General features: G+C 42.3%; 1 protein-coding gene across 3 annotated transcripts in view; it reads left to right on the forward strand.

Moving 5' to 3' along the window:
* LOC127597483 (transcription factor SOX-6-like) overlaps positions 1 to 26,580 on the forward strand; it is a 91,931-nt gene extending 65,351 nt beyond the window's left edge. For 2 of the 3 annotated variants that reach the window (XM_052060544.1, XM_052060543.1), the window contains 9 exons: positions 415 to 538; positions 2,047 to 2,126; positions 8,023 to 8,175; positions 9,318 to 9,486; positions 11,860 to 12,113; positions 18,740 to 18,848; positions 20,785 to 20,955; positions 23,201 to 23,414; positions 25,069 to 26,580. In XM_052060544.1, the coding sequence (XP_051916504.1) occupies positions 415 to 538; positions 2,047 to 2,126; positions 8,023 to 8,175; positions 9,318 to 9,486; positions 11,860 to 12,113; positions 18,740 to 18,848; positions 20,785 to 20,955; positions 23,201 to 23,414; positions 25,069 to 25,384 (1,590 nt within the window). In that variant the 3' untranslated portion in view covers positions 25,385 to 26,580. The remainder of the gene's footprint in view (positions 1 to 414; positions 539 to 2,046; positions 2,127 to 8,022; positions 8,176 to 9,317; positions 9,487 to 11,859; positions 12,114 to 18,739; positions 18,849 to 20,784; positions 20,956 to 23,200; positions 23,415 to 25,068) is intronic. The other variant, XM_052060545.1, reaches the window with a different exon arrangement.
* The last annotated feature ends 1,005 nt before the right edge of the window (positions 26,581 to 27,585 follow it).

Raw genomic sequence — 27,585 nt, forward strand, 5'->3', positions numbered from 1 at the left:
AAACAGTGCATCGCCACGGCAACAGCAAGCAAGAAAATAAAAAAAACCTTTCATTGACTTGTAAGACAACTGGAAAATATCACATTTTTTGCCAGGCTCAATGTGTGTGAAAAGTTTGGTGAGTTTTCATTCATGTTTAAGACTTCAAAAATTCATTATGGAAAATAATAATAATAATAATTTCTATGGAAACATCAGGGACCTCGCAGCGGTCACTACAGAGGCCCTAATTAAAAAAATAAATAAATGTTTAATGTTAACATGACGTGCATTTTATTTTCTCGCTCCCGCTCTCTCGTATTTACAATTTTATTGAGTGACCTTTTATGCGTACTTTTATTTCTCCCTCTGACTTTCTTCTTGTCTCTCTTTGTCGCTGTCCATGACCGCTGGTGTCTCTCACCCACCTCTCAGGTCCAAGGTCACATGCCTCCCCTCATGATCCCCGTGTTCCCTCACGACCAGAGATCTTTGGCGGCCGCCGCAGCCGCCGCACAGCAAGGCTTCCTCTTCCCACCGGGCATGTCGTACAAGCCAGGTATGCGCACGCACGAGCCTACACACACACACACACACACACACTCACAATGGGAACCCGGTCCACGTTAATGAGGTGTGTCAGGTGAGGAATGTTCTGCAAAAGAGCGGAGAGATTTACAAGGCACTCAACAATACATTGGACACAGCCCAGCCTGGAATGTCATGTCTCTCTTTTTTTTTTTTTTTAGTGCGTGCTGAAAGCTGCACAAAACATCTGCCGTGTGAAACATGTCACACACACACACACACACACACACACACACACACACACGTTTCCCAGGTAGGCACGAATACGCTTCACACATAACAAAAATTTTAAGCGCATAAGAAAAACACACACACACACACACACACACACACAAAGTTTGCTGATGAATGCCTTGATATTGTATTGTTGTGTGCACAGATTTAAGTTACCCAGTGCCGGGTGCATCAAAGCAGCCCCAGAAACTCTCAGTGAGACACATTTTATGCCTTGATAGTCCTGAAATTTTAGTGCAGCAATGCAGCATTGTCAAGAATCTGCCATAATTTGCTGTAGGTTTTTTTTTTCTTATTGTACACTCCAAATTGTTAGTGTACTTGGAGGAGGCTCCATTACAGTTTGGGGTTGCTTTGCTACATCAGGATCTGACCGTTTTGAGTCCGTGCATTCTACAATGCCATCTTGAGACCAATGGAGGATTTTTGAGCAAAACGTGCAGCCCCAAAGTAAGAAATAAAAATACACTTTGACACACATGCAGATACATGCACACATACACTTTGCAGTATATACACACTAATACACACTCTCATACAGTAGATGGAATAGACTTATAACATGGTGGGAAGGACAACACGCCAGCTCAATAACACACTCATCCTAATGTTATAGACTCACTTTACCAAAAAAAATACATCATCATCAGTCAATTAAATGTAGACACACACACACACACACACTCATGTACACTATCCAATTCCACACAGGCTAAATAAAAATAACACGGCTAGTCGCAAATCACCAGAAAAAAAAGCAACACAAGTTGATGAAACATATGTTGCAAACACACACAAAGGTAAACACGACTCTGTTCATACTGCAGCCTGCCAGATAACACACACATTATGGCGGAGGTTCACTACTCATAAATCAAAAGATATAATTACACATAAACAAGCTGGTGTTGCAGGTTTGTCGCACACACGCACACAGAGGTGCAGACAAAGGTACTCACGCATTTTTGGAATATTCCTCGCTTTCCTCCAGGTGTTCCACCATTTAGAAAGATTTCCTCCTACATGAGCACACTTGTCCCGAGAGAGGCAAGCATTATTATTACACTTTTTTTTTTTTTTAACGGTCAGGGGTGGTTGTTAAAAAGCCATTATTGACTCAAACAAAAGCTCTGACATGGAAAGCCTTTTAGAGTCCAATCTCGGGAGAATGGAGTGTAAGTGGGAAGCGTGTGGAACTGACCGGGATATGAATATAAACATGAAGCCACTGTGTGTTCGCTACAGGTGACAATTACCCCATGCAGTTCATTCCTTCGACAATGGCGGCAGCGGCAGCGTCCGGGCTCAGTCCACTTCAGCTGCAGGTGACACACCACACGGTCACACATTGACAGTACGCGGTGTTTAACTCGTGTATCAGGGCAGCAGAAGATCCGGGGTTACTTTAATGCTGACTCTTTCTTATAAAGTGAAATATCGACATTTTTGCTTGAACATAAAGATGAACTAGTTATAATAAGCACGAATAAAACTATTTGGGGAATCGTGCATTCTTGTATTGCCGATACTAATAATAGCTTTAGGAAAACCTTTATTCGTCTCAGAATGGAGAAATTCCCAATATACAGCAGCAAAGTTATGAAAGGAAGAAGGTAGAAGAACAAAAAGTATAGGAGCTGCTGTAGAGGCAGCCACTCTCGCGGCACCATCCTGAAGTCAGAATAACATAATAACAAAATAATACAACACAACATATAAGACACAGACAGTCATTCAATCTTAACCACTTTTCTGCACACTCTTTGTTGTTTGAATCAGTTATAGATGAAAGAGGAGTGGATGATAAGAATTAAAGCCTCCAAGAAAAGTTATGCTAATTTAAAACCTGCAAACAGTACACCTGGTGCCCAGAATGACAATACAAGCTCCTCAAACGGTAATTTATCTGTCGGAATAGTAATGAGAATTATTTTTTAAAATTATAATAATAATAATTAAAGTCTACAAAAACGAGCTCAGTTGCCAGAATGAATGTAATAACTACAGCTTTCCCTCCCCGTAAAACAGAAAATAAAATTACGGACTGGGATCGTAAGGAAAGGCCCCCAAAATGCCAATCGTTTTGCCAAAATGATTATAATAATCATAATAAATCCCCCACCCAGAAGGAGAACCCTTTTGCAAAAATAGTAAGAATTAAAGCTTTTAAGAGGATGACTTGGTTGACAGAAAAAAAATAAAGACTTCCAACTTTGTGCCCACAAATAGGTTATGAGCCGCCAGAATAATCGTAAAAATTCACGCCTCGCAAAAGGAAAATTTCCCGAAAAAAAGTCAAACTCCAAATTTATTTCTCGAAAAATAATTGAAGCTCAGGCTGCTGGAGATATGACAGTTTTGCTTGGGTGCCTTTTAATTCAAGGAACCGCTAAAATTGCTCTTTGAATACATTGGTGTTAATGTTGATGCTAATCTGTGATGGCGTGGTGAACACGCATATTCAGTTGAAAGAGGAGACAAGAAATGGTTAACTGCCTTGACCTCAACATCACATAAAGGCCGGTTTACATTTATTGAATAAGCGCTGTTCTTTACATCCTCATTGAAAGAAAGGGAATACAAAGCAAACAAAAGCAGCCTCTCAGAAAATTACAACATTCCCGTAACAGAACAAGTGTCTAAAGACGACACGTTTAAGACGCTGTTTCCATGTACGTAGATAAAGAAACATTGACCCTTGTAAACAAAACTACTTGGCACAAGCTCTGAGTCAAGAGGTGTAATAGAGTATTTCCTAAAAAAAAATAAAAAAAATAAACAACAAAAAAATAGAAAAGACTCTTATTGGGCCCGTTATCCGTTGCTTGACATAATAACTATCCAGCGTCTATCCGCTGCATGAAGAACTCAACCGAGTGCCAGGTCAAGGCTAACTGGCGTCATGTCGAGAAAAGAAAGATGGCTGAAAAAAAGTGTTTTCCGCCTCATGGCTGTTTCTGCCATCTTTTGCGTTGTCCTTTGAAGTCTGTGTTGCTCAACATTCAGTAAAGGACGGCCGTGATAAGACAGGAAGAAGAAAAACATATGGAAAGAGAAGAAGAGTAGTGCTGTCAGTGTTTGTGAGTACCGGTAATTACATGGGGGCTACTGACTGGGTTTTCAGGGAACGGGTGGTCTGCATCCAGAGGGTCCTAAATAGGTGTGGCGTTTTCGCCAGTGTCGTTTGCGAAACAAGAGTTAAATGCCAGGATTAAAATAAGAATTAAAGCTTGCCAAAAATATGTCTTGATTCAGGAATAGTAACACCAACGAATCATCAATCATCATCATTAGAAGAAGATGAATAACAAGAGGAATAGTAAAAAAGCAGTCTTGGTTGTCACGGGAATAGACATTAAAGTCCCCTGAAAGGGAGTTTAATGCGGAAAGAGAAAGATGAATTAAGTCATCAAAAGGTGGCTTGATTGTAATCCGAAACGCATCAAATAGTATTAATAATACTAATCAAAAACGTTCAAAGAGGTGAAATAATTGCCATTAAAAACATGATTTACTGCCAAAATAATATGCATTAATAAGAATTAAAGCCTCAAAAAGTTGATCTTATTAGTAGTAGTAGGAGGAGGAGGAGAAGTAATAGTCATAGTATTTGCCCAAAAACATAATAATAATAATAATAATAATCATTATCATCATCATAATAAAGCGGCACAAATAAGAGACTTGGTCGCTTGAATAAAAGGCATTAAGTCCCCCAAAAGGCAAATTAATACGGGAATAAGAAAGGTAAATTAAAGCGATGAAAAAATTAAAAATGTATCTGTGCAGTGGAACAATAAAACAAATAATCAGAGCCCCCCCAAACAGGGCCCAACAAGGTGTTTTGGTTGCAGTAATAGGAATTAAAGCCCCTCCAAAAGTCAATTTAGATGCTGGAAGAGTGTTAATCGCCTGCGAAAAGTTGATTTAGTTGCTGGAGTAATCATAAGCAATCAAACCCCCAATATGGCATTTTAGTTGCCAATAAATGAAAGCCCCCAGACGATGGCTTGGGGGCTGGCATAATAATAGTAAGAAATAATGCACCTAAAAAAGCAACTTGGTTGATAGAAGAATATCAGTAAACCTTGCCAAATTTGCTAATTATTTCCCGAAATACTAATAAGAATTAAATCCCCCGATAAGGAGACACAATTGCCTGAATGATAATGGTAAGAATTAAAGCCCCCCTTCCCCCCACACCTATGAAAAGGGTGATTTAGGTCCTCGCTGTGTTTCAAAACATAGGCTATTCTTTTGTGCGTGTGCCAGCAAGCTCAGGGAGCTACGAGTAAGACGCGAGCGACCGCTCTTTTCTCCTCCGCCCGTCAGACAAAAGCCTCTCGTTGCAATGAATCACGGCAGAAGGAATTCCGTCCCTCCCGAAAGTGGAACACCTGGACGGGCAATTCATCACGCACTTTACTGCCGCTTCACACCTGTGCGGGCAGAATAGCACTTAGAGCTAATGGTTATCGGAGCGTATATTTGCAAAAGATGGAAAATGCTTGGCATTCCGTTATATCAAAACAAAACAGGAAAAAAAACACACACACACACACGCACTTATTGCTCGACGTCGCATTGTTCTTGTGGATCAGGGCTCTCCTTAGTTGCTATTGACAGAGCACAGTCAAAGCGCCACCAGAACGAAGACGTGGCGAAGGAAACGTGAATGAGAAAGGAAGCGTTTCATCAATGGCGCAGAAGCGAGTTTGTTTACGAGGGAGCAATTATGGCAGGAATGTTTGCAAGGTGGTGAGGCCGGCAGCGCATGTTTGGACATTGTCAAAACAATAGCCATGCCAAATGTAATTATGAGTATTGTTGGAAGAACATTTTGATTGCCGTGTAAAAACAACGGCAAAAAAAAAAAACTTTGCAGGGAGTATCACAGTATTTATTAGGGGCAAGGTGTTTATTGTGGTGAAGGCCTGCATTTGTAGAAATACATTTTTGAATACATATGAAGTCCTATATTTTTGGGTTGTTTTGTCCCACAGCTATATAATATGATTTGTTCGAGCAGAGGCAATTATTTTTTAAATATCTGTAATATTTAAAGAAAAAGGAAAGAAAGCTTTGGTGTGGTGGACGGGCTAGACTCTAATAGCATTCTGTGGCGGTGATTTCATTGTGACTCAAACTTAAAAAAATATATTTAAAAAAAAGTTGGATTTGGGCGTGTTTGTTTGGGCGTCAGTCACTGGATCGAAGAGCATGACATGTTCACATACAGTAGACATGAAAAATACTTTTAAAGAAATATTTAAAGTTTGTTTATATCTTTATGTTTCAGTCACTATGAAACAATTCTTCATGCCACAGAATACAAATGGTTGTCTCTGGTCGTTTTTGGGTTTATGCTGTTTTCCATGTGCTAGAAAGTAGCCAGCCCGTTAATATATGGGTAAGCCAATCGGCATATTGGGGAAAGCAAACTGTTTAGTTTCTGGCTAATGTAGCATAGCATAAAACTTTAGCCTTCACATAGACTGCATTATTTGAAGGTTCCCCGCTTCGTGAAAAAAAAAAAAGGAATATGCTGAAGCGGCGCTGCGGTGGTCTTGATTGACAGAACCACAGCCTCGCCACCACACCATGCTCGGGTCTCACTCACGACGCGTTCGTACGGGGATTTTGGCAGCCCGCGAAGGCCTTCCAATCAAAACAAGTGGTGTGACATCACAGGCTTTGTTTCAAGCAGCGGCGAGGCTCCGTTTTCAGTTCATGATTAATATTGAAAAAGAGGACCTAACCACCAGTTTTGCAGTTTTGACTAGAGGGAAATTGGATCTGCCAATCCTGGTGGGGAGGAGTGGGGGTCTTTTCAACTGAGAGGGGGATTAGAGGATAAAGACAAGATGGAGCAGATGCTAGAGCAAGAAGAGTGAAAGCATGCAGAAGGACACCATCAGAAAGCGTCTATTAGCCATACAGTCTTGCAAGTCAGCGCGTGAAGCTAACTAGCTATACAGTCTCGCTAGTTAGCACGTGAAGCTAAACATCTTCACTCACAGTTCCTTGTCAACTTTAAATGAAACAAATGCGACTTTAATGCACAACGCAAGCTGTCTGATACTGGTTGAGAGGGACCAAGGGAGCTGAATTTGCACAGACGCTCACATTAGCTTCACTGTCTCATTGTTGCTACATTTGAATGGTGTATACTAGACAGAGGCTTATTGCAAATTTGCTGAACGTCAGTTGTTGTGGTCATGTGGGGCAAAATTTGATGATTCAGTCTTAATAGTGCACCGCAGAGTTTGATCAAATTCAGCCTCAAAGCCACTTTCCACTCAGAATCAGAATCGGTCTCCTCAATATTGACCAAATATTTTAAAAGGAATTTGTCTCTCATAGCAAGCCATTTTTGCATCATTCCAAGGGTCCCCCAAACTTGTCCAAGAGTTTTTCTCCATTTGCTACCAAATCTGCGGCGGCTATACTCAACTCTTAACAACTCTCCTCGACAAGGTCAGCTTCCTCATCACTGCTTGACCTTCAATTAGGGCCTGAATCACCGTGTTTATGTTTCTTCTGAAGAATGAATGGCCTTTTCAGGGGCCTCTACTTTTCCTTCTGGAAAAAAATGGCCCAAACAACACTTTGACTAATCATCACAATATTATCTCACTCGGGAATTAGCCCAAATGAGATCCAATGAGAAGCAACTTTCTAAGACTGTTCTTTTTTACGTATCAATGTGGGCATAGCATGGCATCAAAATTTGACCATCATTTTGAGTATTCGCCATGAAATAGAAGCCTGGACATGTCAATCATAATAGGAAGCACAAAAAAAGTCTCTTGGACCCATATCTGAATACATGAAGTCGGCCATTTTAGTTTCAAGCAGCCATTTTGATTTGGCGGGAGCAGTCCATCAAAGTTTGATGATAATGTCGAGAATTCAGCATGAAAACAGCTTTACTTTAAGTGGTTTGCACTCACAGCCGCCGTGGCAACCAAAGCTTATTTTGCACAAGCGCCACAATGTGGGTGTTCTAAAGATATAGTCCAGCAACGACTTGGTGTTTGGATGCGAATTAAAGTGACAATTCCCCCAACTGTGAGCAGGACGCTCTTGTTGAGTGACTTGTTGATGTATGATTTGGTGTGTGTGTGTGTGTGGTGCGTGCGTGTGAGTGAGTGGGTGGCGGAACGAAAGAGCAAAAAGCCACCGACCGACACTAACAATCTATACTTTTTTTTCTCGCAGCAGCTGTACGCCGCCCAGCTGGCGAGTATGCAGATCTCGCCGGGGGCCAAGATGGCGGCCGTCCCGCCAGGGGCGTCCAACGCTTCCGGTCCGCTGTCGCCCTCCGCCCTCAAGAGTGAGAAGCGAGCGTCGAGTCCCCTTGTGAAGGTCAAGGTGAGCGTGAAAATCCATTTCTTTTGTCGTTTTACTTTTACAATTACAATCAAATATCATCTCACACACACAAAATGAAAAAGTGACACTGGCGCTGGCTGCTGTTTGGCTGCAGGCCAGACCTCTTCACTGTTGAGAGAGTGCACGCCTCGTCTTTATTTGACGACCAAGCGCTATAATGTAAGCCACGTGTGTGTGTGTGTGTGTGTGTGCGTGTGTGTGGGTTAGCAGCTGCGAGTCACAATGGGCGCACGTCAGCGCTCACCACAGTGCAGCGCCGTCTGAACTCCACGCCAGGCACTCGGGACGCGCACAACCGCACACAGACACGCGCGCTCACACACACACACACACACACATATGCCACCACAGTCTAACAGAAACACAAAAAGATGCCTTGCACACCTTCAAAAGCTTTATCATTTAATCATCATTTAAAATTACAATTACATCATGAAGTGCACAAGTAAATTTTAATGCTAATAAAACTGCAGTACTCTAAATACTGTACTTTCTACTCGATTGATCGCCTTAGTCCTAATATACAAAACACAAAGCCTTTATATGCACTTGGCAACAAGTAAAATGAAAAAAAAAGTACAAAAGAATAAAGATATAGAGTGAGCAAAGAGCAAAATAATAACACACATGCACGCAGACAGACACACACACACAAATTCTAAATACAAATAAACACAATATTGAAAATATAGTCTGAGTGTAACAAATGTATACTATCAACAAAAATATACAGTCACCCCCCCCCCCCCGACCACCCACAAAAATGCGAACAAATTCTCTTCACAGAGTAACCAAACTGATAAATCAAATCAAATTTTGTGGAAGTAAAGAAAATATATAAAACAACGATGGCTCAGACATAAGCTTGCGACAAGAGAATACATATTAGAATGTATTTTTAGGGAAATGTCAACATTTAGGGTAGGTTACCACTCGTTAAGGCATACTAAAAGAATGTGAATAAAATATGTTCATGCCGCAAATGGACAATGCTCGTCAAACAAGGCGTCATTAAAAAAAAAAACAATGCCACAAAATATGTATAAAAATGAATGAACAGGTGTTTTGTACGCCGTTTATATTTGATGATTAAATAATTGTGACGTGTCATTTCCGGTCAGTTGGAAGAAGGCTCTACGCAGCCGCTCAACCTGTCAGCCCGGCCCAAGACATCGCCCGCGTCGCCGACGGCTCAAACGCTGTTCTCCGGTAACAAGAGCAGCCCCACCGGAGCCACCAAGGCCCGCATCCCCAGTCCGGTCTCCGTCATGGGCCACAATACATCCCTGGGTAAGGTGCACCCCGGAAAAGCCAATTTCAGAAATTTGATTGACATGCCTACCCGGAGTAGGCCCATGAAAAAAGCCTGAAGAATTGTTAGCCGGAAAGACGCAGGAAGTTTGTCATTTTAGTTTGAAAGAACCATTTTAGCCAAATGTTGGTCATTTCCAGGGTTTCTTCAAAGAAAAACTCCTCCAAGGTATTTTGTGTGATTGCTACCAAATTTGACCGCATACAAAAGACAAACTGGCAAGGCTAAAATGCAAATCATTTTGGTTTTGGTCGTTGTGTGTGGGCAGAGCATGGCGGCCAAGTTTGATGAGTCACCGTTGGTCACTACGACTGCCGAGAATTTGTGGAAAATTCAGCCCTCAAATCAAGTTGCACTCAAAATTTGGTCGACGTTGTCTATCATGAGGAGAGCCACCAAAACAGTCTTGAGAAACCGTACCTGTAATAACACAAGAAGTCTGAAGGATGTTTACTTGACCGATACAGATGCTAATTTGCGAAACATTTCAGTTGTTGTTATTGAATGTAGGCAGAGCATAGGAGCCAAGTTTGATTTTTTACTACAGCCCAAAAATAACCCCCATGAAATTTGGCACCATGTTTATCAGGATCAGACCCACAAAAAAGTTACAAGAACTTGTACCCCAAAGCACACAGGAAGTCATGATCATTTGAAGTCGCTAATTTAGGGTAATTTTGGGGATATTCTCCAAAGGTCCGTCTTCAAACAAACCTTTCTGAGAAATTTTGTTCAATTGCGACCACATTTTTACGAGACAGATGAGCAGCACAAAACTGTGAGACGTTTTACTTTACATTCTAGTTTTCATCAATGTGTGTGAGCAGAGCATGGCGGAAAACATCACAACGAAGCCCCGTAGTCAGTACATCTCAATTTCAGTTCAGTTTTTTTTATTTATTTGTCTTTTGTTTAATTTGTATTCATGTTCATCACTTTATTAAAAGAGCTCTATAAATACAATTCAACTGAATTTCAAAACAGGACTCTCGAATTATCAGCCGCCCAATTTTTTCAACGAGAGTTGTGCCCTCAAGAGATTCACAGTTGCCCCCATGCTGGCAGAAATGTGTCATCTATTAGCGCGTCTCCACAGCTAACAATTGCCAACATCAATGAACCTTAGCTCTGTTTTACTCTGATGTATGCATGCCAGAGTCAAAACAACAGCCAACTACCACCCCCACCAGCCAGGGTGGCACGTGCCCAGTAGACTGCAGACACCTTGGGGTGTGTTTTACTGGAGGCCAGAGCCCTGTATTTAGCCCTCCATGAAAAGGCTGCCAGCGGAAAGAGTGAAATCCACCGCACGTTAATTTGCCTTTTTTTTTGTTGAGCTTCCTCACATTATTGTCTGCCAGGACCCAGACCTTTTTATGAGCCTACCTATCTGTTATCTGTTATTAAGGCCAATCTAAAGCCTCTCATTGCAGACACATCACCCCCCACCCTACCCACCCCCGCCACCCGTGAAAACATTTTCACCAGACGGTGCTATTTTCTGCTCCGTTTTAACGGCCACCCAAGCATTTAGTGCTTCCTTACTCGTCTGCTAATTAAAACAGCAACTGCGACGGAAACTTTGGCATCCTTTTATTTACCCGCTTCCTTATTCTTTACATGTACATCTGCTTCATGAGTGGGGAAACGCGTAAACAAGGAGGCCGGAAACACTCAGGAACATCGAGTGACTGCGACAAAGATGTTGTTAAAGTTACAAGACGCAATTTAGCACAATAAACACACCAAAGGTATTTCTCGAGTGGTTTCCCGTCGGGTTCTGCATTCCTAAATTCAGAAATGCCTAAATTGAGAAAGCCATTAGTTCTCAAATTGTTATTTTAGTTTATCCTTTACTTTTTGACATTATAAAAATATATACAGTTGTACTTCGAGATATGATTGACGGCTTACTTTTGAAGAACCGCCATCGCAGCTAAAATTTACTGTCAAATAAAACATGTTGTCTTTTTAAAACTAACCTCATAGCTTTTCCCACAGCTCCATTTAGCTTAATGTTAACAAAGAAAAAACCCAACAGATGGGAGAATAAATAGCATTTACGACATGTGGCGGGTTAAAACATAACAGATATTTGAACACAAATGGTGCCTCATCACATGTTGACAGACAATACACTGACAGGCATATATTTTTCGTCATCTGTGAAAAACGACCATTTTATAGTTGAAGCGATGATATTCGGCTGGTTTTAGTCCTTCAAAAATCAACTCATCCTAGAGATTTTGTCCAAATGCCACTAAAAGTGAACCACAGCGAGTCAACGGATGAGCATCCAGAAGCCAAACTCATTATTACAGTATTCCTGTCCTTTCACACCTCCGTCTTAGACATCCTCTCCAGCCTGAACTCCACGGCTCTATTCGGGGACCAGGACTCCGTGATGAAGGCCATCCAGGAGGCCAGGAGCATGAGGGAGCAGATCCAGAGGGAGCAGCTCCACCACCCGCAGGGACCTCCTCCTCCAGCGCCTCCACCGCCACCACCTCATCATCATCACCATCATCCTGCACCACTTGGACACCAAAGTCTGGAGGCTAAACTGTCAGCGTTGAGCAGCATGAACCTCAACAATGGCAACAAGGTGAGCCATGTGGTCACATTGATTTTTTTTTTGGGGGGGGGGTGAGGGGTTCTATGGGTTCTTGTCTTTCTACGTTTGTGTGGCATAATTGTTGACATATGTTCGTGGGACACGTGTCTTTGTGGGACTGTTTTGGCTGGTCCCCACAAAATAAATGGGTGAATGATGCGCCTTTTACCCCATTCAGCCGCATATGTGACTGTGTTTGTGTGTTCTTGTGGGGCGTTTGCTTCGTTGTGGGAGTGAACAGAGCCGGCTTTTTCCCTGGCCAATAAAAGGAGCTCCTCTTCATTCCCTTTAAACTCAACAAAATCTTTGACATTGTGGAAGTAGGAAAAAAAAAGACTTGCTGGAATTAATGCTGAAAATTGAGCCCTTTATGGACAATATATTGTCACCCTACAAGCGAGGTCACGACAGTAACATAATTTATTCCCGCCTTCCAACCCCCACCCCCACTTCTCTCAAGTGATGAAGTATCGTCAACATGGACGCACTCAAAGTTGTGGACTGACCACACGTCTGAGTCTCCTGGATTACTGATAGCTGTCAGGATGCACCCATCGATTGTCTTTAAAATTGCAGACCGGGCTTCCCAAATAGATGACTTTGATCCTGGGAACATAAACACGAACACACAACATTGTGCAGCGACCAGACGTCAAATTCAACTGGAACACTAATTGTCATTAAAGACGCGGCCACTGCGTAACCGCACAGCCATCGCCGCGCTAGTGTTTGTTGTTGTATTTTGGTTACCTAACAACAGCACCTCAAACGTAGTTTGAAAAAAAAAAACACTTCTGTTCTTTTCGGCGCTCACAGGCTTGACTGTGTCCTGAACAATTCAGAGATGGAACTTTGTGGATGTGGTGCACGGCGCGTGACTCAGCGCCTCCGCCTCGCTCTCTTTACCTTGGATGTCAATACGTTTGCTTTGACAAAGTTGTGAGGGCAGTAATGTGTGTTATAGTTGTTACCCGGGCCTTCAGTTGTTGACTTACAAGACTCAGGGCTCAATTTCCTGAGAGAGGCATACAAATTGGCCCAAGGTAAGTCTACTTGATCTTTTTGGGGAATTTGGTAGACTCACTGCGTCTCGCTGGGCATTCCGACGCACCGTGGGCATTTTCCATCACACGACACTGCCGCACCTGATGAGCGGACGTTGTATCGGTCTGTCGTGGTGAAGACCGGTCGATCTACGTTTCAACCCTCATCTATGGTCACGAGCTATGGGTCGTGACCGAAAGAACGAGATCCCGGATACAAGCGGCCGAAATGAGTTTTCTCCGCAGGGTATCCGGGCTCTCCCTTAGAAATAAGGTGAGAAGCTCGGTCATCCGGGAGGAGCTCAGAGTAGAGCCGCTTCTCCTCCACATCGAGAGGAGCCAGATGAGGTGGCTTGGGCATCTGATTCGGATGCTTCCTGAGCGCCTCCCTGGTGAGGTGTTCCGGGCATGTCCCACCGGGAGGAGACCCCGAGGAAGACCCAGGACACGCTGGAGAGACTATGTCACTAAGCTGGCCTGGGAACGCCTCGGGATCCCCCGGGGAGAGCTGGAAGAAGTAGCTTGGGAGAGGGAAGTCTGGGCTTCCCTGCTAAAGCTGTTGCCCGCGCGACCCGGCCCCGGATAACCGGTAGAAGATGGATGGATGGATGGATGGATGCCTCACCTGACAATTTCGTCGCGGACAGTAGACTAGATTTTAGACCGTGTGAAACCAGGTCTAAGTTGCGGCGCCGGTGGTGTCATTTTTTTTTTTTGGACAGGTTCTGATTCAGATTCCAATTCTAACTGCGCTCGTACATGAAAACACCACCCAAAATTCGGCACTAACGTAGGGCCCTTCATTTATCAAACAATACCATCACTTTCCAACAATTCTGGAAACCGTCAATGCCATACCAAAAATGCAATAATAACACACTAGTGCCACCTTCATCATCTAGAACAGTTCACAATCAATATTTGCCTCATGTGACCAAAATATACAAAAATGTAAATACTGTACACAAAATACAGTAGGCTCTCCAGAAACACGGATTATTATTATAATTATGAATGTGCGCAAATCACCGCTGACCTGTTTTGCTCATTGAAGGTGGCTAGATACCCGAATATATTCGTATAAAAGAATCAAGGCCGCTATTTTAATCTCATTTTGTCGCCGTTTGCATTGACCTGTGCTCCTCAGTCCACCAATCACGGGGCTGCTGTGTGTGTCTCACTCTGCCTGCTTTTACCAGAACTAGCGATTTACCAACAAGTGGGCAGGCAGTTTTGACTTGGGCCAAAAGGAAAGACCACCAAAAAAAAGTAGCGGTTAGAGAAAATGTGGCTTTTGGACATGATGTTTGTGTGCTTCTGTCACAGAGCTTCAATTTGACGCGTAGACAACGTTAACTAAGAGCTGAAAGTGATCTTGTGTGTGTGTGTGTTTGTGTGTGTGTGTGTGTGTGTGTGAATGTGTGCGTGTGCGTGTGTGTGTGTCTGTGTGTGTGTGTGTGTGTGTGTGTGTGTGTGTGTGTGTGTGCGCGTGCGTGTGTTCATGTCATTCTAGCCGGTGCGCAGACGAGAGGCCTGGCCAGTTAACGGCATTGTGGAGTATTGCCTTACGCTTAAGCTGCTTCCAGCTGGCTCGCGGCAGCCAAAGACGATTGAAATAGCTCGAACGTGTGTGCGCGCTTGCGCGTGTGTCATAAAAACCTCCCCGAGTCCACTTAAGAGTCAAGCTGGCCCGTTTTGGGAGCCGCGGCTCAACTGTCCACGCTATTGTTAGCGCCGTATCGGCGAACCCATGCAGCAATAATGACTTTTTCCCCATAGTTGCTTACGAGTTGTTACAAAAGGTGAGTTTCTGAATAATACAAGCAGGTGATGATAAGTGTGTCGCTTCTCGAGTCGAGGAAGCCGTGATGGCGGCTAAATGAGCAAAGACCTGCTGCTTGCCCTTTGTTACGTTTCATTGAGAAGTCTAATTACATGGCGTTTAAATTCAATCAATTATCATTTCTCATGATTGCGACGCACGCTTCCGACTACCTACTTTTACCACCAAACATAGATCTACTTTTTGTCAGCTGCCTAAAGCGATCCGACTTCCAACATCTCGGAATCACTCTCCCTCATAACCAGCGTGATGAGATGAGATTCACTCCCTCATCTTAATCTTTTACTCAAAAGCTGTGCTGGTCTCAACGTCGCCATCTGTTAGTCATTACAGTAGTTTATAAACCTGAATTTCAGTTGACTCATGTCAACGTATATGCCAGTGGATGAGTTAATTTGCTATTAAGCAACAGATTGCTATGTTGTGGCAACAGTTCCGTATGACGAAGGTAAACAACATTGTGGAGCAAACACCGGAGGCCACTGGAATGTGAATTGTCATACAAGACAGAATCATCACATCGCTTAAAAAACAAAATTGCGCTTGCCGTCACATATACGGTACATATACGTTGCGGAGTGACCGCATATCAGCCCACCGGAACGCGAAACACCGTTAAAGACATTTCCGTTTCACGAAAAGTGTGAGGCGGATGAGGACGACAAAATGAGTTGCGTGTTCACACAACACCTGTTAGTGGAGTGGAACATGAATCACGGGGAGAAAAAACAGCATCTCCACAACAAATAAGTGGCATAGCGGCCACACAACATCGTGGAGCGCTCACGGGTTGACCCCGCAATCGTGAATTCAACCCAGTGCGCCTTTGGAAAGACGTAGCGAGTCGACGGCATTCCGAGTGCAAAGTTAACATATTTGAAGTGTGTTGTTTATGAAATTTTTAAAAGGTTCTCTGGTCCTCTGTGAGCATATTTTTTAATTAACGCGTGCTTTAATTGGCTGCCTTTGCTGCAAAACTGTCCTTCATCACATTTCATTAACGGAAGCTTTGTTTAGTCAACTCACTCAAGCCCTACTCTTTTTTTTTTTCTTGTTTGTTATTTTTTTGGGGCTCTTTTTAAAATGTATTTTTTTGCTCTTATTCATACCTGTGTTAAATAGTGTAGCGTGTGTGGGGTGGAGTCAGGGTGTTTGTCATTACTTGATTTAAAAGCCTCACAACGTTTTTCAGACCGAAACCATTCATCCATTTATTTATTTATATTTCTGTAAATGAACTTTGAATGCACTCAAAGAACATCCTGTATGTCAATGCCGAGAGATGCTGGGTGATACGTTGCGACACATCCATGCAACATCAAGATACCATGCAAATATATCAAAATGATTTCCGATCCTAAAAAAAACAAACCAAAAAAAAAACACGTTTTGCAATACTTAATAATTTGTAATCCCTCGTTTATTGCGGTTAATGGGGACCAAAACCACCCGCGATAAACGAAAATCCGCGAAGTAGCAACTTATTAACATATACATTAAAAAAAATTGCTCCACGTGGGCCTTTGCGCTTGAGCAGAGCGCACTAAAACACACACACCACACACACACACGCACGCACACACACACACACACACACCCCCACATGTACTGTATATGTTGCTTTATGTGACTCACTGTTGTTTTGCTGACTTTCACTGCTTCTCGCTGACCGTTTGCGGATCCCCCCCATCCCCCCCGTGGATGTTTGAAAAAATCCACGATGCACCGAAGCCGCGATAAACGAACCGCGAAATAGCGAGGGATCACTGTATATCTTTTTATGAATTTTGTTGTTGTTTTTTTGACTGCCAGCTATTTTCAGAACCTCCTTTACTCTACCATGGGAAAAACAAAACAAAAGCGACATTAAAATACGTACAGTACATGGGATAATAGTTATATAATCTAGATTTATATATATTATGAATAAAAGAATGATTAACTCATTCCCTCCCAAAGACGTTTTTAAACGTCTTTTCAGACTTGGTCTAGAATTTAGTGGTACTGAATGAGTTAATATTGCTATTATATTATTATTAAATCTACACATACAATTAACTCAAACATATAAGACAAACTTACATACTGTTATAATAATAATCGTTACTATGATTATTGTTATTATCATATATATATATATATATATAACACCCATACTCTACAAATAAAAACGATCACAAATAAGACTATTATAATAATAATATATATTATTATATAATAATATATGATTATATAATAATAATAATAATAATGTACTGAAAAAAAGGCAAAATACAGGCAAGGAGTCACATGACAAAATGATTTAAAATATTTTTTGCATTATCGGGGCAGAGTGCCACCCGCCCAACACATTATATAGTCAAATGACCGTTCACTCCCCTGCTTTACTGTGTGCGGTGTTGACTGTATGGATATACTTCGGCGCCATTGGATGGGGCGTCATTCAAATCATCTCGTTTGCGAATCCATCTTCTTCGCTATCCGCTTATCCACACTGAAGCACTTTCCATTCCTCCGTCTTCTCGTTCGACTTGTGTGCTGCCTTTGTTAGGCGCTGGCTTCTTTGCGGTGAGCGCGGCACTGCCCGGGCACATGTTCTGCGGCCGCCCTGATTACAGCCCCGTCGTGGTGCTGACATTGGCCCTCAAACACACACACTTAAACACACACTTCTATACGCCGTGGCCCACAAGTTCCAGCCGCTCTGCCAGCATGACTTCACCCGGCAACCATCTCTTGCGTCAAACAAAATGCCTCTGTCACCAGAGAAAGGAGGAGGAGGGACGGTCGGAGGAAGCGTGTCCATGTTTCCCACCGCACTTTTGTCATTTTAGCTGCCTCTTGGTTTTTCGTGGTGCATGATGGGAACTTCATATTAGATCCTAAGAAAGACCACGGCGGCGTATGAACACGAGCCAAATCAACCCGGCAATTAGTTTTATCGTCGTTACCATCAAAGACGGTGAAATTAGAAGAGTCCAAGCACTATAAAAATACAGAGCGGGGAAGAAAGTTAAGAGATGTTTCCGCGAAGATCTTAGGAGGATTTTGGACAATAATTCAAATGAATGAATGAATCAAATCGATGGAATGTCAATGTTAGTAAAAATGTAAAACGTCATGAAGGGATGTAAATATCAATATCAAGGGGTGGGGAAAGCCCACTTTAAAAAAGTTCAAAAATAGAACAGGTTAGTGATTCACGAAGCCAAATAAAATGAAATAATTAAAAAGACAAAAAAATCAAAGTTAAAATAAGGCATCATTACAAAGAGAAATCTATACAATAATAATAAATCAAGTAGAATTTTTTTAAAACGACTGTCTTGTCAGTTTTATTTAAAAATGCAATACAGTACATCTTTATTTGTGTAGCGCTTGCACAACCACATTACTCCTTTTACTGCCCCTTAGTGTTCAGATTGAGACACCACATAACTGACGTAGATTGTGTTGCAGGCTACAGTTGAGGCAAACGTGCGGCAAGACTGTGAGCAGTTGGATGAGTTGAGTCAGACTCATGTCACATTAAAAAAAATTTTGTGTTTTTGAACAATATTTCATGAAAATAAATGTGTGTGTGTGTCTGTGTGTCTGTGTGTGTGTGTGTGTGCATGTGTGCGTGTGTGTGTTTTGACTGACATTGGACAAAGCGATCACATTTTTTGACTCATGTTAAAAACATCTTGGAGTAAGTTCTTGGCGGTTTTTGTTTTCTGGCTTCTCCACAGGAGCGTCTGCACTACGAAACGCTGAGTCACCACCTGGGCAAGCTTGGTGAGGATGCTGGGAAGATGGTGCACCGAGTCATCGACCTGACCAGACCGGAGGATCTGGACGGTAAGCCATCGCCTACTTCATGTTGTTGTGCGGCATCAAAACTTGCAAACAGACTCTCTATTCCTTACTTTTTCCCCAACCACTATATATGACAACAGGATGGAAAAAAACTGATCAAATCAAACACCTTCCAGATTTTGATTAATCGAGATCTTGGGGTCTTAAAGGGAGCAACGTGGATGGACGTAAACCAGGGAGCGTCATCGAATATAACAAAATATAAGAAATGCGAGGAAGCAAAATAAGGGTTAAAAGTGAGCTCATGCTCGCTTACTCTTAGTTTAGAAAAAATGTTTGTTTTTTTCGAAATGGTCAGTGTCTATACCACTGGTGTAAAACATAAGGTCCGGGGGCCAGATCTGGTCCGCCACCTCATTTTGTGTGGCCCACGAAAGCAAATCAAACATGTCAACTTCCATGATTGATGCTTGCTAAAATATTGCAAAATTTAAAATTCTCATACATAATAAATAACATATTGTGAGCATTTTCTTGTGACCAGCCCTCATCAGAGTCACTTCAACAGTCGTTAAATAAACCATTATTCTTGACTTCTTCATATGGTTTTGACGAGGGAAACCGTGACTCCAATGTGGCCCGCAACAAAAATGAGTTTGACCACCCTGGTCTATCCAGTAAGTGACAGTTAAAAAAACATTTTTACATACTGTATGTGCATTTTACTCTTTACTTTTTAATTACAAAATGAGTCCAAGCAGTATTTCTAGTTTAAACCGTTTTTCCCCTTCACTTTTTCTAACTCTGGTACTGGTGGACAGTTCAGAGGGCTCAATCATAATCTATCAATGAATGACCATTTGTGATCACACTTCAGAATATGAGAAACATTTAATCCATTTTACAATAGAGTCATTGCTCTGTATTCAATATAAATAGTATAAAATACAGCCACTAATTGGAGTAGTAACTCATGGGTGCTTTCAACCAAAAAAGGTCACGGTATGTTCCGATGCTGAAAAAAATGTCAATGTGGAGCCTTATAAGGTTGGTAGGCCATTGTAGCTGAAAAGCTACCGAGAGCGTGACTTGAGTCTCATTCAGGTATTCGACCAGTGCAAATATTTATTGTCAAGCTCAGCAAAGCAGAACTAAACAAAACTTTTCAATGTCAACAAGTTAACCTCTTGAACGTTTTGTTTTCATTATTCCGGCAAAGCCGAATTCTAATCTTGCAGTCGCAAAAGCTTGCTAGCTTGCAGGCAAGGCCTTTTTTTTTTTTTTTTTTTTTTGGTGGATCCGCTCATGATAGATATGCCTACCAAATTTCATATTGGGAAGGGAAACTGGCTTTTGGGTGCTGAATGTTCTCAATATTCTGGGCTAGATATTTATGTAGCCCTTAATCATAATTTATCGTCTAGAATACGTGCTTACAATTTGGGGGGAAATCACACACAATCTCCTGGAGCAGTTTGTCATTGGAAGTCAATGACAAATGGCCAACTTCACCCTCCAAACTTAAATCACTGACTTTTTTTTTGGCCTAGCTTTTTGGTGGGTCTTCCCGTAATAGACATTCCTACCTAATTTAATGTTGCTAAGTGAAACTTTGTAGGAGCTGCCTTTTACAAAAATTCTTGAGTTCACTACTGAACCAATGGCCAAATGTCAAACATGTCCACCATGCTTTGTCCACACAAATTGACAAAAACTCAAATGTTTCACAATTTGGCCCGCCCAGTGACGATGTGGATGCGGGTGTGTATGGTTGTTCTATGTTCCCTGTAACTGACTGCCGACCAGTTCGCGGGTTTATCCGCCGTTCGCCCAAAGTCAGCTGGAATACAATACAATACAATACATGCTGATTTATATAGAATAGGCTCCAGCAACCCCGGTTGACCCACTTCAGGATAAGTGGTGTTGAAAATGGATGGATGGATGGATGAATACATGCTGCATTTCTTCTTCCCAGGAAGCAACATCGCGGAGGCTCGCGTGTTCCGAGAGGCGCGCGGAAGGAGTAACAATGAGCCCCACATCAAGAGACCCATGAACGCGTTCATGGTTTGGGCCAAGGACGAGCGCAGAAAGATCTTACAGACCTTCCCGGACATGCACAACTCCAACATCAGCAAGATCCTCGGTGAGCTTGTGCTATTGTAATTGACCCTCCCATAATGTATATTGTAAAACTAAAATAAAGCATAAACTACTTTGAAGATAAGTTGGGATGGGAAAGCGGTATCGTCCTCCGAGGCATGTTATAGATTTTGCTGAAATTCATTTGCACAGAATTGAGGGAAAATGTAGACCATGAGAATGATGAACTTTTAAAATACTCGCAGTCCTCTAATATTTTGAGAAATGCTCAAATCAGCATGAACAATGAGGATTTTACATCTTGGCCTTTTTTTCTAATGAGAAGTGCTTCAATGCTAACAGCGGATGTTAGCATAACTGTAAAATAGTAACCTGAGAATGGAAGGCAAATGTCCTAAATGAAATGAACACTGGAATGTTTTAAACTGATCGAGAAATTTGGAAAGAATAAGTCAATTTGTAAAATATCTCCATGAGTTTGAGGATTTGGTAACAGCCATTTCCCCCTAAATTTAGCTTAATGTCCGTCTCCACGAGTTTGTCATTCAGACTTGTACACTCGCCCTTTTTTCATTGGTTGGTTATGTTTGAGCCTGGTGAATTCTGCCTAGCAACAAGGGACAAGTGCATTTCTTTTGCTCTGTGTTGTTGTTAGCCAAAAGCTACCACTTTTGTGGCGTTACTCCCTCTGAAGTCTCGAATCCAGACTTACAAGCAGCTCTTGTATTGGTTCCCACAAGATGGCTCAGGTGTGAGAGTCTTTCCCAGTTTCCTTGTGACAACTCATTGTGAGAAACAGAAATTCACAATTCTTTCCAGTTCTGCCCTTGGATCGCTTCCCTGGGACAATTGGCCACCTGACATATAATGCAGACCGCACCGTAGAAAAAGTGTCCGACAAGTTCACACAGTTTTGCTTCGACACACCGTGGAAGCTTTGACACTGTGACAGTTATTCACCCAAGACGAGTCTCAACAAAATTTCAAGCAATTTGAGTCAAATCATTACTTGGGTTAAGCAAGACGTGAGTGATGACATACATTCTTGCTTCGTCTCATATATTTTCACATGAACCACTTTAACCTCAGTGCCCGCACTTGTGTCGGTTCGCTGCATTAACACGTTCGTCATTTTTAATGGTTCCGAAACCAGTTTCCATATTGTTTAAACCGGCTATCGCTTAGCTAAACTGTGACGCCATCATAGCTTACCTCTCTTTCTTTGCCAAGTGAATTCCGGGGTCCAATAAGTGGCCACTTTAGTTCCGTAAACAACCGCCACTATATATACACATGCATATGCCTGATTTTAATTTTTGTAAAAAATGCTTCTGTCGTTGTTTCATAATCCTGTGAACCAAATGACTCCTTGGGGGAGGTCCTCACTGGAGCCGAAGTTTGTTTAGAGCCGCAATATACGCTGTTTGTATGTGTACAATGAACGTCCTCCTGACATCATAACACAGCTGGGCTCATCTCAAGTTTTTTTTTTATTTTGTTTTTTAACCGAAAGTGTGAGGTCGCTTGATGATAAACATTGATAAACGTTTGTCCTTTGGATTGTCCGGTACAGGACTCTTTTTTTCTTTTTTTAACAGCTTACAGTAGTAACATGAACACAAGGTTTTAAAATTACACACAAAAGATGACATCAACATTTTTAACAAAAAGCAATAATGTGACTCGACAATGTTAAAATGACAAAAAAAAGATAACATGTCTCTTAGTTTGGTTCACCAAATGTAGTACCGTGACTATCCCGCAAACAAGACTAGAGTCACACGTAGCTTTGTTTGTATACAAAAAGCAGTCTTGAGACTAAACTGCTTTAGAATTCCACACAAAACTTGACTGATCCTATCCGGCTTTGTTTCGTTTACAAAAAGCAGCACAATGAGCGCACTGATTCAGAATTCAATTCATTCAATAACATTCACATTTAGCGCAGTTTATTTTACCAAATTGTACTTTGGCCACCTATCTTTCAAGTTACACGCCACAGACAAGAATCACACGAAGCCTTATTTTGTTGACAAAAAACAGCACTGTGCCTATTGTTTTAGAAAAAAAAAAAGACAACAGGAACACTTAAGCTTAGTTTCACTTCACAAAAAGCGGCACGGTGACCACACGGCTTTGGAACTCAAAACGCAAACGATGTGAAGAATCACACGCGGCTGTTTTGTTTACAAACAGTGATATAAAAAGCCATACAAGCTCAAATCTGAGCAACTAATAAACGCTGAGGTCCTCTTTCCGTCTGTGTGGGTTTTGTTTTGTTTTTCCAGGTTCCCGCTGGAAGGCGATGACCAACCAGGAGAAGCAGCCGTACTACGAGGAGCAGGCTCGCCTCAGCAAGATCCACCTGGAGAAGTACCCCAACTACAAGTACAAGCCGCGGCCCAAGAGGACCTGCATTATTGACGGCAAGAAGCTACGCATCGGAGAGTACAAACAGATGATGCGCTCGCGCCGTCAGGAGATGCGGCAGTTCTTTGTCGGGTGAGTCCAGAAAGTAGGGCTGGCTCCACAATGTTGTATGCCAACTTCTTTCTGTTCCGGGTAGCTAGGCAAAATATTTCTTAAGTCTTCAGTATTGAAGATGATCATACGTTATGCAGTGGCCGTGTCTTCAGAACGCATTGTTATTCCGGTAGATCGACAGTTGTCTCAACAAACCAGGTTCAAATCCGGGTCACTGCACCAATTGAAAGGTTCTTGGTTGTTTATCTTCAATGTCACTTCAAGATGGTGCCTTAGGTGGCAGCCATCTGGTTTTTTGTTGTTGTTGTTGTTTTTATCTTTTGTTTTGTCACATGTTGTGGGGCCGTTGTGGACTGCGTTTTGGCTCCCACATTCGAATCTGTGCTCGTTTGCGTTAGTGCGGTTGGATGGGTGGCTGGTGGAGCCGAGAATGAGGAGCTTGTAATGCCGCTTGGAATTGAAGTTGATCTAAAATTGACAGGAGAAGTGAACCAATTTATCGTCAATGGACGCTACAGCTTCTTATTTACTTGCAAATTTAGTTTGTAGCTGATGTGTGGGATGGCATGCGCAAGATTTTGATTCTCTCGTCTTTCATTTCGAATCGCTCCAAACAACATCCATGTATTTATTCCATTTTTTTTCCATTCAGTTTGCCGTTACGCTTTCTTTATCAACATTCTGCGTTCCATCAGACGGACTCGCGGATTCTCCACAAGTTTGTGTTCATCCATGTCATAGTTCCGTGTATTTATTTCGTCTGGTCTGAATGATCGTACACTCTGTGGATTTTTTTCGTGTTTTTTTTTTTTTATGTAGACTCTGATGTGTGGTTGTGTATATCATAACATGCACATATAAAATCATCAATGCCTGCAGAAATGGGACCGAAATGTCACAATGCGCCGTTTTCCTGGCTCGTAGCATCTGGCAATAAAAGAAATATTCACAATTGCGCAAAATAACATTTTCTCTGTATTCTCGGAGCTCCTTCATTTCCTCCCGTTAAGAGCCCAACGCGTGTGCCACAAAAGGAGAGAACGGTGCCATCGGTCCTAATGGAATCCAGGCCCGCGGGACACATTTAAAGTCGTCGTCGTCTCGCGGATGGATTTACCAGAAGGCTTCCAACGGGAGCCATTTTTAATAGTGTGTCATTTATTAAAACGAGGACAATGCCGGCGAGCTTGCGGCCACTGGAATTGGATGCAGACAGACGCTGTGGAATATGAAATATAAACAGATGTTTGAATGCTACGTTGACTGCAACGTGCGTGCGTGTGCGCGTGTGTGTGTGTGGTCAAGCTAATGCAAAGAGAAGCCTGTCATTGAAGAAGGCCTGTGCTTTCACTCAGTGCTGCCCCAACCCACCAACCAACCAAGCGCCTTCTTCAACAAGACTGCTGCTGTTGTTGGGTTTTTGTGTGTGTGTGTGTGTGTGGTTTTTTTTGGGGGGGGTGCATGTTTCACATAGAAAATGTCAGTGTGAATGGCACAAATTGACAATACAGAAGAGAGAAAATTGCCAAGCTCAACGCCTCTCTTCGTCGCACAGATCACTTCATCATCCAGCGGTGGCTGGTTGAGTTTTCTCTCGAAAGCGGACGCTTTATTTTTTGGTGCAGTGCTCTAGCCAAAACAATAAATCCCATTGTTATTTTCCATTCAACAGGCCTCAGGCTCCCCTTCCCCTGGGCAATAACGCGGGCGGCATGGACGTTTACCCGGGCGCCATCGCCATGTCGACGGGCGCCACCTCCTCACCCCACCTGACCTCGGACTGCTCCAGCAACTCGGCAAGCCCCGAGCCGACCGCACCCGTCATCCAGAGCCCGTACGCCGTTGTCAAGGCCGAGTCCGCCCTGGACGTGCCCGGCCACCCCGCCAACGGCGACGACGACACGGACATGTACGATGACTACGAGGACGAGCCCAAGTCGGACTACAGCAGCGAGCACGAGACGCGGCAGGATATCAGTGCCAACTGAGTGCGCTCGCAAAAAAAAAAATGCTCAAATGACTATTGGGAGGACAACTTTTAACGACAAAGGGCCGGAACCTGCAACAATCCCGGCATTACATTTTTTATTTTATTTTATTTTTTGGGCACCCAGCATGCATGGATTCTTCAGCAGCTATTTGGTCTTAAGTGTTTTAAAAGGAGTGAGCTTGTTTCATTTTTATTTTTTTGATTACCTTGATGTTTTTATGACTTTTTTTTTCTGATTAGATTTTCGCTGGACTGGCGACTCGCTCACTGCCTGTACAAAAACTCTGGACTGGCACAACTTGAAATTTGAGTTTTAATGTTAAAAAAATAATAATAATCCTAGCTCTTATAATCTTATAGTCTTACATTCATATCTCAAACAAACACAGCACATCAAATGAATTATTATTATTATTATTATTATTAATATAATTAGTATGCTTTCACAACATTATTATATCTATAACCCAGCTCAGGTATGATGTTCCAGCTTGTGAATGTGTTTTGTTTCGTACGATGAGAGCGGGAGCAAATCCCGTCCGACGCGATATTAGTTCTTCTTGATCTTGCTACAGATTTTTCACAAAATGTGCCAAATCTACATTCACATTCACTCGGTATGCTGTAGTCTTAACTTTCACAAACGCTGAAGAAAAAAAGTCTTAACACGTTTAAGCTTCTCAGCACCAATCTCGTGAACCACATTGCCCCGGAATTCCTTGAGGCCAAACGCCATTTTGTCAACACTTACAATTCATTCAGCTCGATGGCGCTACTGTAGGATGAGAAAGTTTCTCATCACTGTATTTTCTTTAAAGTGTTTTTTTTTTTGTGGGTGGAAAAAAATGTATTATTTTGGCTGGTGGACATCTGAAATGTTTCAGCCTAGGGTAGTTGAAAAAAAATTGTACTCCGTTCTCGCCTGTTTATTTTATTATTTTCTTTAATGGTACTTTTTCTACCTGGCATGTACATTTGGAAGTAATTTATTAAGGTAAGCAATTGAGGGAAAGCAGTTGCTCAGTTTCTGTTTTAAGGCCATGACCATATTGATGTTCATTTTCTGCTGAACTTTTGGGAGAAAAAAAAAATCAAGCCCTGTAAGGCCATGTCAACCAATCAGAAGCTTGAAGAAAGTCATTACAGGGAAAGGCGCAATAACAACAAAGATGCTGATTTTTAACAAAACAAAAAGAAACATCTGTAGTGTCTCCCCCCCAAAAACTATTCACATTAAGACCATTTTAAATAAAATCTAATAATACCTCTTTCCAAAAGATTTAAAGGTTTACGTCCTAACTGTTATGCCCATTTTAGCCAATCAGAAGCCCGGGAGAAAAGTCATTTGTAGAAAAGCACATTAACAACAATGGCAGTGATAGTCGAAGGCGGCTTATGGTTTTTTTTCCCCCCTGTCATTTGTAAAATGACAATACGGGTGGAAATTTTACAATACAAAAGGACAAAATATTAATTAAAATTAATATGAATATAAACGTGGGTGGCACAGTGGTCGACTGGTTATCACTTTCGCCTCACAGAGCAGAGGTTGTAGGTCCGATTCCCGCTTCGGCCCTCCTGTGTGGCGTTTGCATGTTCTCCCGGGGCCTTTGTGGGTTTTCTCCGGGTACTCCGGTTTCCTCCCACATACCAATAACATGCACGGCAGGCTAATGGAACACTCTAAATTGTCCTTAGGTGTGATTGTGAGCGCGGATGGTTTTTCGTCTATGTTTGCTCTGCAATCGGCTGGCAACCGGTTCAGGGTGTCCCCCGCCTACTGCCCGGTAGAGGGCTGGGATAGGCTCCCACCGCGACCCTCGTGAGCATAAGCGGATTAGAAAATGAATGGATTCATCAACATTTTAAACGCAGCAGCATTAGATCAGGGCATGTTCTGAGTAAAGCACCAAATTTGAGCACTATTGTTTTTTTTCCGCCCCAATTGCGGCGTCTCGTTCATTAGATTTTTTTTTTCCTGACATTTTTGAACAACTTTCCACTTTCTACACTCATTACCTCTGTTGGTTTTTTTTGTTTTGTTTTTGGGGGAGGGGCGATTTTTATTGTTATAATTTTTACGAGCTTCACAAGCTGAGCCTGACCATCACTCGCATGGCAGGGAAACTCCTGCTAGCCTCACACATCCTAAGCACTGGATCCAGCTTTGTACGATTTACGACTTTCTTTTTATCTTCA

Source organism: Hippocampus zosterae, chromosome 3 (assembly GCF_025434085.1).
Source record: "Hippocampus zosterae strain Florida chromosome 3, ASM2543408v3, whole genome shotgun sequence".
NCBI lineage: Eukaryota > Metazoa > Chordata > Actinopteri > Syngnathiformes > Syngnathidae > Hippocampus > Hippocampus zosterae.